At 35.2% G+C, this 13,850-nt stretch overlaps 1 protein-coding gene across 1 annotated transcript in view; it reads left to right on the forward strand.

Annotated features, from left to right (window-relative positions):
• The window catches only part of LOC136847955 (neuroligin-4, Y-linked-like), a 100,575-nt gene extending 88,222 nt beyond the window's left edge, over positions 1–12,353 (forward strand). Inside the window, exon 3 of the mRNA XM_067119978.1 lies at positions 11,520–12,353. Within this exon, the coding sequence (XP_066976079.1) occupies positions 11,520–11,569 (50 nt within the window). The 3' untranslated portion in view covers positions 11,570–12,353. The remainder of the gene's footprint in view (positions 1–11,519) is intronic.
• The last annotated feature ends 1,497 nt before the right edge of the window (positions 12,354–13,850 follow it).

A 13,850-nucleotide genomic window follows, 5' to 3' on the forward strand; every position in this document is an offset into this window, starting at 1 on the left:
TTCTGCAGCTCTGACGGTGGCATTCATATTCTGTTCTCAGTGGATCCTGTTTAACGGTTGGGTTGGTGACCGAAAAATAAATACTCGTTTATCATTGTAAGCTCAAAGGACTCCTTTAAAACTGAGGGCAGATTTATGCAACGATGAACGATTTATCTATTTACTTATCCAACTTAAACCGAGGTGTGCTAAGTGGAATGGAATTTGGCCATGGCTTGAATGAAGGATTTATTTTGGAAAGCTGTGGATGGTCTGTTGCTGAAAGATTAAAGGCGCTCTCGCTCTCTCTCTCTCTCTCTCTCTCTCTCTCTCTCTCTCTCTCTCTCTCTCTCTCTCTCTCTCTCTCTCATATATATATATAATATATATATATGTATATATATACATATATATATTATATATATTATATATATAATATATATATACACATATATACATATATGCATGTGTGTGAAACATTGTTAGCTGGCTCATAAACCTACACAGGCGACTCATCAGCATTTCACAGAACCCTCGGTAACACGTACTGTCTCGTTTTCTGGATATTAAAGACTATTTCCTGATACCTTGTTTCTATTTTTATTTCTCCTTCTCACTTTTAACTACTCAATATTATGCAATAATTTCATTTATTTATCGTCGTTAATTCTTTCCGCAAGTCCAGACCACCTCAAAATTCTCTGATTCAAACTTTCATGCTAACCTTTTTACCTGTTTTTTACGTATGAGTACATTTCCGACCCTTTGAATTCTTCATCCCCCATATAAACTATGCAGACAATTCTGATCCCATGTCTAAAGCCATTCCTTCCGTCATCTGTTTTAATTTCTCAAGACTGCACCTTGTACTTTATAGTATACATATATTATATATATATATATATATATATATATATATATATATATATATATATATATATATATATATATATATATATATTTGCATATGTGTGTGAATACATAAATATGTATAAATACATATATATATATATATATATATATATATATATATATATATATATATATATATATATGTGTGTGTGTGTGTGTGTGTGTGTGTGTGTGTGTGTGTGTGTGTGTGTGTTTGTACTCTTCACAAACATTAAATAATTATGTACAATTAATCCACATTAAAGTGTGAAAATAAACGATAAACTAGTTTAGCAAAAAGTGGGATAAGATTGCAAAATATTCTGCTATTTTTCGTGAACTTTAATTTCCATTTTAATTTTCAAGTGGTTCCAATTAATTTGTGTTTATATTGTTTATTAATATTCAGAACTTTAAAAAGTATTTTTGGGACATAACCAGTGGCTGTGTTGAAAAAAGCAAAGAAGTAGGAATGGTTGAAGGAAATGAGTCGATTCCAGGAAGGAACCAATAACAGCGAATATTTGTGGCTTGTAACGTATTGCTTCAATTCTCTTATCATCACTGATTTTCCACCGCTTGATAGATCTAAGGATATTACAGAGGGTCGTCTTTATCTTCAGCCACGGTCGTTAACGGCGGTTGTCAATTCACAGGCAAGACAATTCATCATTGATTTCTGTTGCCTGCTGGCATGGCCTGGTCACCAAACGATTATCATCGACAGCTGAGTATGGATTATGAGTTATCGGCAGCCATAATTTGCCTTGTTTCAGTACTTTGCTAAAAGGCTGTTCTTTCATCATTTCATTACGTTTTGTCTGTTGTTTCTATTAGTCAAATGTATAATTTATATATTGTGGGACTTAATTACTAATTGTAACTAAGGGGAATGTAAATTTTAATTAATGGCATAGTCGGTAATTGATGGGGCTTACTCGTATCTGAAAAGTTAAAAACGTACCGGCCTAAAAGGGAAAACGTCATTAATGCCATCTTCTTTGTCTAAGAGATGTGTAGACTTCGTTTTGTCTGTGAAATATCAAGAGCGAAAAATGGACAGTTGTGGGACGGCGAGATGTTTTGCGATAAATATGATAAGGAAGCAAGTGAATTATAGGGAAACATGTAAGCTGTATTCTTTTTTATTTCCATTGATTGTTTAGACGTCCTACATACAGGGTCTACGTATCGTCTTTTTCCACAATAATTTTAACCCCGGTGCACTCACACTGCCAGGGGTCGGGGATCTGACCGTGTTCATTGCAGCAGCATACCTTGAGATCTGGCGTGGTAAACAGCCACACTTCATAAAGCCTTATCTCGCAGTTGTGCGAGCTAAGGCCTTATATGATGCACCGCTCTTAAATTATCGTGAAAAAAGATATGTTTACCATGTATGCAGGATATATAGTGATACTGCGTCTAAACTCAGTAGGCTTTGTTTTACTGGTCTTGTGGGTCTTCCCACAAAAGCTGAACCTTTTGGATAAATCAGGCTTCAAGTTGAGTTTCCGACGTATTCATTTTAGACATCGCGCTACCTGCAACACGTTTTAAAGCCAAGGCTTGAGCATTGTGATTTCAGAGGAATTACTCAATTACTCAATAGATGACGCACGTATGAGCTTCGTTTGGCGACTTCATTTCCATAAGTTCAGAAGTTGGGTGTTACTACATTATAAGATCAGTACCTGTGTCCCATCGTTTCATGTAAATAGCCAAATCCATGACACACCAAGATTTTCAGTTTATATGGAGACCTTTCTTCCTACAAATGATTGGATGAGTCCCGATGGCAAAGGGCGGGAGGGAGGAAGAGAACTTCATCCCAAGGAAGTAGTATATCCTCTTCTTGAAAGATGAAAGATGGCAGGAAGTAGGATACATTAAAGAAGTGAGAAAATTTGTAAACTTGCCAGTGGATGGAAAGAAACAGTTGCCAAATCGAGTAATACGATGATGGATGGTCTCGATAATTCAAGGTGAGGCTGGTGGCCAGGTGGGTGTTTGACAGCCTTCAACTCAATGAGTGAGTGATCAAGAGTGAAAAGCAGACAACGAGGTCACCTAGTGTCAGGGAAAGTGGTTTCAGAGAGGTGAGTTTTGGATCTTGGGGTAATTGATTTTGCAGATGGCCCTTGTTTCTGTCCTTTGGATATGGAACAAAAGGTGACAAACAGCAGATGTATCCACGATATTCAAATGGTTACTGATTCAAGTAACTTAGGAAGTGAAAAGGTAACACTCAGAAACTTTATGACGCCATTTCAACATACTAACTCGAGAGTCACAGTAGTCAACATTTGAAATCCTCTTTAGAGATTTGCTGCTATCATTATTTGCAGTCTATTTCTATGTGATGCTGTACAACAGTTGCTGATTCGCCGAATGGACATCAACACTTTTTTTTTATATAAAGATAACTCGAGAACTAGGTACCAAAGATTTTCAGATTTACTTGAGGCGTGAATTGCCCCACGGCCCATTTTGGTGTAAGCCGTACGGAGTATTGTGTATAAATTCACATGGTCTAATTTGCATGATCGCCTTTGGGTAAATTCTTCGGTTGCTTACATGAATACGAATATTAAGCGCACTTACAAAATTTCTTTTATGTTTTATCAGTATTATGCCCATCATCACCTGTTATCCCGCAAACCCCTCCCCTCCACGCCTCCCAACTCTTTTTTTTTTTCTGGCCAACTTGACCGGAATCCCGAATTAAAAGAACGAGTTTCGAAAACTTTCGAAATGTGAATTCCTGCGGGAGAGGCAGACAACTCTTCCCATCCGAAAATACATCGAAGGGAATTACGAAATATATTTCTGGGAGAAAAACTTTAAAAGAGGAATCTTTCCACCGACCCCTCAAAGCTATCAATATTGGCTCCCCTCTTTCGCTCCTCCTCCTCATCCTCCTTCCCCCTTCCTCCCCCTTCCTCCATCCTCCACCTCCTGTTCCTTGGGATTCTTCTTCTTCCTTTGTTACCTTTCCCCGTTCTCCCTCTACCTGAACTTGTGGAGGAAAAAAGGTAAAACAAGACAAAAAAGGATGCCGGCGGAATTACGTCTTCGTTTCAGAGTGGCAATTCCTTTAGTGTCAGTGGGATTAGAAGGAAATAAAATGATTAGGAAAATTGCTGCAAGTTTTCTTACGCACAGACGAAGTGCCTGTGTTTAACAGCCAGTTGAAGTTGATAAGATGTTTTTGTTCGTTCGTGAAGATCATGATACCAAAAACCTTAAGCAAACGTAATACCACGTAGAAAATTATACATAGATAAGAAAGGATTAGTCTTAGATGAGTTGGTTATGAGAGCCATGTTTGATGTGTTTACAAAATTCATGGCCGTCATGTTTGCTTATGGTTACCTCAGCCATAAAGGTTATGTTTTTGCTTCGGTTTGTCTACCTAATTGTTAGAAGGGTTACTAGAAAATTAAAGAACTGATTTTGAAAGAAGTTTATGATTGTGGTTCAGAATGGCAGCCTACCTGTTAACAGGGTTACTGGAAAAGTAATGAACTGATTCTGATGTGATTCTAGGAAAAGCATGCAGTGTGTGTGATCTTTGTAAAGCTTGTGAAAAAGATGCATTGTTTGAGCCCATTCAATTTCTGTTGTTTATTTATGTATTTATTTTTTTGGTTTTGTTTTGGTCGTTTACCTAACTGTTGGCTTGGTTACCAGAAAAATGTTGATAAAATTTTGTGAAAGGATTTACTGTGTGATCCACCTTCAACCCCCGTCAGGTTTATGGTTTTGGTTTGGATCGTGAGCCGAACTTTTAACAGGTTAGATATTAACAAGGGAATGGATTTGGATAAAATTTTGTGACAAGCATTCATTGTGTGATCTTCAAACTTCGATGACTTTGCAGATCGGATCGTCAGCTTAACTGTTAGCAGGGTTGCTAGAAACTACTGAACGGATTTCGATAAAATTTCTCAAAACTATTCTGTCTGTGATTCCCCTTCAACCTCTGTCAAGTTTATGATCTTGGTTCTGTTTACCTGTCTGTCTGTCTACCTGTTAGCTTCCTGGCAGCATTAGGTGAAAACTAATTTAATGAAATTCAGTGAAAACGCACATTAGGTAAGCCCCTTGTAGTTAAGTATGCCTTAGTTTTACCAGACCACTGAGCTGATTAACAGCTCTCCTAGGTCTGGCCCGAAGGATTAGACTTATTTTACGTGGCTAAGAACCAATTGGTTACTTAGCAACGGGACCTACAACTTATTGTGGAATCGAACCACATTATAGCGAAATGAATTTCTATCACCAGAAATAAATTCCTCTAACTCTTCATCAGCCGGCCGGGGGAATTGAACTCCGGCCCATCGAATGACAGTCTGAAGCTCAACCGACTCAGCCAACAAAGGCCTGCCCCTTGTAGTGATTTATTTCTTATATGCAAGTCTGGATGAATATTTGGCCATTCCTCGCAGCAGAAATCACGCTAAGCCTTTAACTGAATTTGAAATGATTATGACTGTGTAAAGCATTTCAAGGCAAGTCATTGCTTTACCGTCTGATGTATGTTTATATTAAAATTATCGCCTAGAGACGTCATGTAACGGGACGAAATTATTCCTCGTATTTCTTGTTTTGTAGCTTGTTTTATAGAACTGGAAATCAAATCCAAATATATATATATATATATATATATATATATATATATATATATATATATATATATATGGCATATAAAGAAAAATCTGGTTATTGGGCTTCCATATAAAGAATGAGGTTTCTTTCTTATGTGCATATGAAGTCAGGCAAGCACCTATGGAAAGAGAGCTTCTTTAATGAACCTAGTTTTTATAATTAATAAATAACATCGTCCTCGTTACAGAAAGATAAGGATTCCTATGATTCTTTTCCCTGCAGGTGGAAGGCTTCCAGCTCATCGCTTTGGATTATGTTTGTCTGCGTAGTGTAGGCTGTATCTGTAAACCTATCATTTTCGATTGCCACCTCGTAATCATTCTCTGTTTTCAGTTTGTTTCAACAGCTACTTTAAGGATTCTTTTCCTGGGTTAGCTGAAACTGAAAGTTATTATTCTTTTAATCTTGGTGGTTTCATGGTTTCAGAAGTAGTTTGGAAAGTTGCAGCAGAGTATAATTTCGAAAATAACTAAAAAAGAAGACGCGCAGTCTGTGTTATTATAATTATAGTTTCGATTTTTACTAGTAGTAACAAATGTTGTCTTATCTTCATTTAAAGATGAACCTCAAAACGTTAACAGTTTCTCTCTCTCTCTCTCTCTCTCTCTCTCTCTCTCTCTCTCTCTCTCTCTCTCTCTCTCTCTCTCTCTCTCTCTCTCTCATCCTTGCTATTAGCTCTTGAAAGTTCTGTGGTTTTGATTTTTATGTTACAGAAATCTTCGTGTAATGTTCTTAAGTATAGCCGATAGTTTTGCTGCTCGAGAGCAAACGCAGCAGAATATGTCTTGAATAAATGATCTTGCAGTTTGTTTTATTCATCATTGCCAGAAGATTGCAGTTTGTCGTAATTTCGTCTTAATATTTCATAAGTCTACTCTGAACATGGGTTCTTCGCGAAATTTAAGAAGTGTTACCGGAGGTAATATTGTATATCTCTTCTTTTGTTTTCTTTTGAGGAAGCGTTTAGATGGTTCTCTTTAACGTGTATCCTAATTGTAAACTATATTTCCGTGCTGATACAGTTATTATTATACTGCCCTATTTAAGGTAGGTGGGCATTCACGCAGACGAAGACCTGTTCACTGCATACTCGCGCGAGAGCGAACAAACAAACAAACAAAACAACACACACACACACGCAAACGTTCACTACGCCTGTGGTCATTCCTCCGGCGCCGTTAAACAACGTTGCGTCTAATCATCACTTCGCTGTGTCACTTAGAGGAAATACCAAACACTAGTACATAACTCAATCAACAGAGGACAAGAAACTTTATTCCAACGTGGTATGTCCAATAGAGGAAAGATGATAAGTTCTAGTCATATCCTCTGGGAATAATCTGATAGACAGAATATATATATATATATATATATATATGTTATATATATATATATATATATATATATATATATATATATATATATATATATATATATATATATATATATATATATAACATATGCACATGTATAAACATATTTATAACATACACACACATGTACACGTGTGTGTGTGTGCACGTATGTGTTTGTGTGTGTGTGCTGCTAGAGATTTCTTTTACGAGATTAGAAGTTTTCACATAAAGAACCAATTGGAGAAAAGAAAAGTCAGCGATTTTTTAAAATTCAGGTATTGCAAAATATTGCAATATAAGGTCAGACACCCTGCGTGCATATGTAATTTTTAAAATTACGTTCGGATAGTGAGCATGGGGGGTGTACTTAGTATTTCGAACATTTAACATTGTTTTAATATCTCGTTCGATTTATCATGATTTATAGCTACTAAGAATGTTACATGGATTTTGTAGACGTTTCTAGGGTGTGATATTGCTATAAGAAAAAAATTGATAGATAAGTCAACACCCTTTTTCGAACATGGTAATAATTATCTAGAAAAAAAAAGATCCATTAGCAGTAAAAATATTTTTGCCTGTGTCATTAAGAGCGAAAAGAATTAGGAAGAACAGTTTTAAAAATTGCACGTCCGTACAAATATAAATCCGTGTGTATATAAGATTCCATGCAACATGCAACAAGTACCAGAGTAGAAAGATGATTAATCTCGAAAGACAAGGAAGGCACCACAATGATTCGATTAGGAGATGAGAGTAGCGCCGTTTTCCAAGACTCGACAAATATAGCTACAAGTCTGAAGGTGTAGACACGCAAACATGTTTTCTGACATCTTTGACAGTCTTGAAGTTCCTCATGTTCGTGGTTGCGTGACATCAACTTAACAACGAACATGCGTTGCTTCAGTTTTGAGAGAGAGAGAGAGAGAGAGAGAGAGAGAGAGAGAGAGAGAGAGAGAGAGAGAGAGGCTAATTAGTGCACAGTCTGGTAGCAAGATACGAAAGGACACTGGTAAACGTGCCTTAGTGAATCTGCCTTGAAATAGCTCTTGAAAAATGACGTAAAGAAACTGGCTTAGAGTATTGGGAGTCCAAATCGGAAAGATTTTAATATTAATCTGGGCATTTGTAATCTATCTTTCTTTTGTGACGTTCTTTACTTTTTCGTCTTTTTGCATAACGGAAATGTGGCAATTTAATGTTTGATTAATGGGATTGGAGATAATTTTTTTCTCCTCGAAGAGGCTATGTGGCTCATGTAAAGTACTGTAAATACTTATCTGTATAAAGTTGTATTTCTTTCTGACTGTTTATTTTCCTCTATACTTGGTGTATATGTATATATATATATATATATATATATATATATATATATATATATATATATATATAATTTATATATATAATTATGTGTGTGTGTTTGGAACCCTAATGACAAAAAGTACAGTGATCCCTGTTACATTTGTACGTTAGCTGCTGGATTGTTGAAGAACTTGTGTAGAAAATTTCCTTAGCATAAGAAATTTTATACATTTTCACATCAGGATCATCAGCAATATGTAACCCCTCAACCAACCCCCTCCCCCATCTGTGCCGTTCACTCTTATCTTGTGCACTCGTGCTTTTCCTTTGTAATACTTCTTTCATGCTATTTGTCCATCACCATCTAGGTCTTCCTTCCCATTTCTCTTAACACCTCTGTATTGCAACGGTTTCTTTTGTTGTTGTTGTTACAACCTAATCGTCCACCCCGCTTTTCATATAACCAGACATTTGAACCATCCTTTCCTATATGCTTTTTACCCTCTTCTCCGTTATCTCCGCTTTTCTTTGCTTAGTCTTTCAGTTCTTCTTGCACTTCATATTCTACGAAAAAAATATCATCTCTGAAGGGTAAGCTTTTAATTACATTATCGCCTCATACATTCCCTACTTTGTACTTCACACACACACAAACAGATAACATGAATAGTTCATGCCTACAAATCATCCTGAGTATTGCTTATAGTATATTATTTTTAGTATGAAATTACCATCTAAAAACTATTCCAGTACAAGATCTATTTTCACAAAATTGTACCTCATAAGTAGGTGAATTGTCGCGTTATTCCAATAAAAGTGTTGTAATCTCTCGCATGAATTATTTCAATATTGTATGGTGCTCCGAAATGAAACATCTCCTTCCCCAGATAATAATCTTGAATGTCATTTTTGTGTCTTCAGCCTCTGGGAAAAAAATTCGGTGTCATTTTACGGATGATAATAATAATAATAATAATAATAATAATAATAATAATAATAATAATAATAATAATAATAAAGTTTTGGTTGATGTAGCTTTGTCATGTGAGCTGCTGTTGTTTTTGAAGTGATGATTATTATTATTATTATTGTTATTATTATTGCTGCTGACAAATCCTGAGCATCAGATGATCATGCTATAGAATATATTTACGATGCTGGCGTATTTGTGGAAGTTGTGTGGGCGTGGGTGTGGGGGGTGGGGTGGGTCCAGGGCTCAGTGATGCGGGAAGACAGCGTCCCTCCATACAAGAGGAACATCACAGGGTGCCTTCTTGTGGTCTGTCGTATAATTTCATGGTTTTTTTTATGACATTATCATGAAATTAAGCAAATAGCGGCAATTTATGGCAAATTTACAGCCGAGATTATACAAGAGCTGACGCTGTGAATCACGATGAGTATAGGCTCGTTACCCTATATACTCGCATATATATATATATATATATATATATATATATATATATATATATATATATATATATATATATATATATATATATATATATATATATATATATATATATATATAATATATATATATATATATTATGTATATATATATATATATATATATATATATATATATATATATATTTATATACATATATATATATATACTATCTCTCTCTCTCTCTCTCTCTCTCTCTCTCTCTCTCTCTCTCTCTCTCTCTCTCTCTCTCTCTCTCTCTCAAATTCTTTTGTTACGGTTGAGGGATCGAGCAAAGGTATTGTAGAACCGAGAGTGATAGATGCAACTAAATTTCAATTTCCCCGCTTCGATTTTGTTTTTGTATATGTCGTAGAATGGTGTTTTTTTTCCATAAAACCCAAGAACAACATTATTTCAGTTTACTTCGTAAATTTTACCATTATTATTTCTTGACAAATATTTTCATGCGTTATACAGTAATTTGATTTGAGTTCTTAATCTAATTTCTTAAAGCTCATCAAGTAGGCTTGATCCAGCAAATGAATATTTAATTCTCAGATTGGAATCCTCAGTGTGGGATCTTACTCGGTAATCTGGCATTTGTCAAAGCACTTATGTGACTCACCTCCGTCACAATCTTGGCCCTGTTGCAGACGTCCCTAAGAAACAGGAAATTAGTGTATGGTTGACTAAGACGCTGTGTATTGTCGAGTAATTCCTCATAATAATCTAGCTTTGATAAAGATCTTCATTTTGAGAATTAATTATTTGTATGGAACAAATGGCAGTGTGACCATGTAATATGCTTTAGTTTAACTATTCATTGATATAGATGAGTAATTGATAATAATTCTATTTCTCTTCTCCCCAGAAGTGTGACGTTTATCTTAAGCTGTGTTGGGATAGAATAAAGCCAGTTTCCTCTATTGGTAAAAGGGACGTCTAATCAGGTTAGGAGAATTGGGAAAATAAATTACTGCAAAAGAAAATTAAGGGTGGGCAAACCGATTTGGTACTTCTGCGTTGTCATTTGCTTTAGTTGTTAAAATATAGCTAACGGCATGCGACGACCCTCAGAAGATTGTAATGAGAGATTAGAAGATGAATAATATAATAGATCGAACTTTTTTGTTTTTATGAATTTTTCAGTCGATATGGTATTCAAAATTTTGTTGAAAATGTACATGCAGTATTTTTAAAAATTGTCGTATTTTCTTGCTTACTTATTATTAAGAATATTATAATACATGTTACGGCAGTAACACGCTTCTTCCCAAATTATGTAAAATTACCTGTTTACTCGACCCTCCATCTGCATGAACGGCTATGCTGTAAATCATGTAGTGTAAACACGGGACATTTTAGAATCTCGATCTCTTGGCATCTCGCTTGAAATTTTGTAAAACAACGCCTAAATTATCGCTTTTTCTTCAGCCATTTTTCTTTTCTAAGCGAGGGGCCAAATTATTATAACGCGCAGAAAGAGCTGTAGGCCTATTCTCGGGGGGTTTTGTGAATCCTATCACAACAAAGGCATCGATAAGTTACGGGGAAAAAGTTTTCACGAGTTTAGATTTCCGACAGCTAGAGAGAGAGAGAGAGAGAGAGAGAGAGAGAGAGAGAGAGAGAGAGAGAGATTATCTTTTCCTAAAGATGAGCTCTTCCTCACTGCATATGTACAAAGGATGAGTTATTATACTAAGTTTCTTGTAAGATGTTCATTGGTACACGGGCTGGAAGTATTTCCGTAGGTTTATAAGTTAACCTCTGGTGAAAATTGTGTACTAGAATGGCTTCATCTTTGTGAATTCATATTTCTTGAAAATTTATCCTATCAAGTAATTATTATTGATTATTAATGATAAATAATTACGAAATTTTCTTTGCAGGTACTTGTGCTGACGTCCTCTTTAGTTTACCAAGGGGAATGTGTGAGTAAGAACTAATTTACGTACATTTAATTATCTAAATTATTTTATGGGTCACAAATTTCGTTCGGTCTTAAGCGTTTCTTGGAAGATTTTCTTTTGGTTATCTTCTGTATTCTTTCATATATAATTCTTGCAGTTTCTGCTGGTATTAGAAGACGTGGAACTTTAACAAATGGATATTATATTTCTTGTTTCCAAATAATGTGCGAAGTTAGATTCCTTGGAGTTGTCACAAAGATTTTCCCTTTAGGTACAATTAAGGCTAAATTGCTAAACACTTGACACAACCGAGATGCAGTTACCCGCGATTGCTTACTCGTGTACCTTAGATATTACGAGTTTTTTTTTTTAACAGGTCGGTAGGTTTTGTAATTTATACATAAATCGGATGGTATTGCTGAATTAGTGTTTGTAATATATTACATACGAATGCTGGGGTCGTTAGCTGTAATACCTTCACACCTTTTACTTTTTAAGCACTAATGTGATTGCTATCCAGTGGATTTAGTCTTGTGAAAACGTTTTATTTCTGTTTGTAACTATTTGTAGCTTTTCATGAATACATATCAGTATCACTGTAAAACTAGAAAACATTTGAATAAATTGAAATAAGTCCTTTTAATTAGAAGATAAAGACATTGACATTATAACCAGAAACGGATTTGACAATTGCCATTAAGAATATAATTACCTTAAACACTGGACAACATTCATAGATTAATTATAGATAGATTTCCTCTTTTCTTCATTCTCTTGCTAAGGCCCTCCATTCCCACAAAAAAAAAAAAAAAATTAATATGAACATAATTAAGCAAGATGAACGTGACTTTTCCAGTTTATGAAGCTTCGTATTCTGATTACGACATCACGCTTTCCGTAAAAAGCGATCTTATATTTATTTCTGAAAAGAAATCCTGTTTGGCAAATTATACGACAGTCTAGACTGCTCGTAATCTCCTATCAACAATATTACTTACTCTCGATGCTTTTTCTTCAAACGCTGTTCTGAATACGAACGTGGCACTCGGCATTTGGGGAGAATTCGCCATCTGCGTGCCAGGGATCTTTAGAATAATGTAAGAGAAGTTTGTGAGGTGTGAGAAGATAACTATTGGGTTTTGCTTACAAGAGAAACACGGGGATAAAGATCATGATTTCTAAACAGCGGCTACACAGTAACATATTTCGGCATGCAGACGATGAACAGGTATTCAGCGGCTATTTGCGTCGTGAGGAAAATAAATGATCTTATTTTGGTAAAACGTACCTGGTTGGGAGTGTTTATATTTGCAAGAGGTACGTTGGCTGATTCTGATGTTGAAGTGGTTTCTAATTTATTCTTATTTATAGTACATACGTATATTCACTAAAACCGGTCTTTGTCGCTGGGTGAATGCATTGGTCTACAGGAAATATTTTTTTATTGGTGTATGATCTTAGGCATTTTGGAATGATTATCATGTAATGACTTTTAACGTATTGCATTGTCTGACTATGATATCAGTAGATTTCCCTTATCTTAAAAGAAAACAGACATACTGAAATCACAATATGAGAAATTAGAATTTCAAAGCTCAAATATCAATGAAGTGTACGTCGAAGAGAGTGAAAGATTGTCTCTCATGATAAGGTCGTGGAGTAATAATTAGAGATAATGAGTACAGTATAAAGATCACGCTACAATATTCATGTTTGTTTGGAGAATTTACCTCCCTACGGTGGTATTCAAACATTTATTGAAGGCTAGTATTTGTATGTGAGATTGACTTCCTACCATCATAGATTAACAGCTACGAAGAGTAGTGAGCAAATAAGAGCAAAAACATTTTTCTGCATAAAGTTCGTTCATTGTCGGAATGGAGAGCATATCTCAGTAAAAAAGCAGGGTGTCCAGTTTGCTTTTCTAGCGTTACAATACATTTATTGGGCGTTACAGTAGAGGTCTGTGATAGCTTCACCACACATGCGTGTAAACCTGAATTTTCTACTTCCTTGGTCCATCTCCCCCAAAAAGAAACGATAACGTGTAGAATAAGTCATCGTTTGATTGTAGTTTGTTCATTCCCCAACCGCCGGGAAAATGTCTTAATTGATATTCGTATGGAACATAGGCTAAGATTCATGAGAATTACTTAAATTTAGCTTAAAATTCGTGATGCATTTAATTAGTTTAAACGTACTTACATTCATGCATACATATAGATATATACAGTATATTATATATATATATATATATATATATATATATATATATATATATATATATATATATATATATATATATATATA

This window comes from Macrobrachium rosenbergii, chromosome 2, assembly GCF_040412425.1.
Source record: "Macrobrachium rosenbergii isolate ZJJX-2024 chromosome 2, ASM4041242v1, whole genome shotgun sequence".
Taxonomy (NCBI): domain Eukaryota; kingdom Metazoa; phylum Arthropoda; class Malacostraca; order Decapoda; family Palaemonidae; genus Macrobrachium; species Macrobrachium rosenbergii.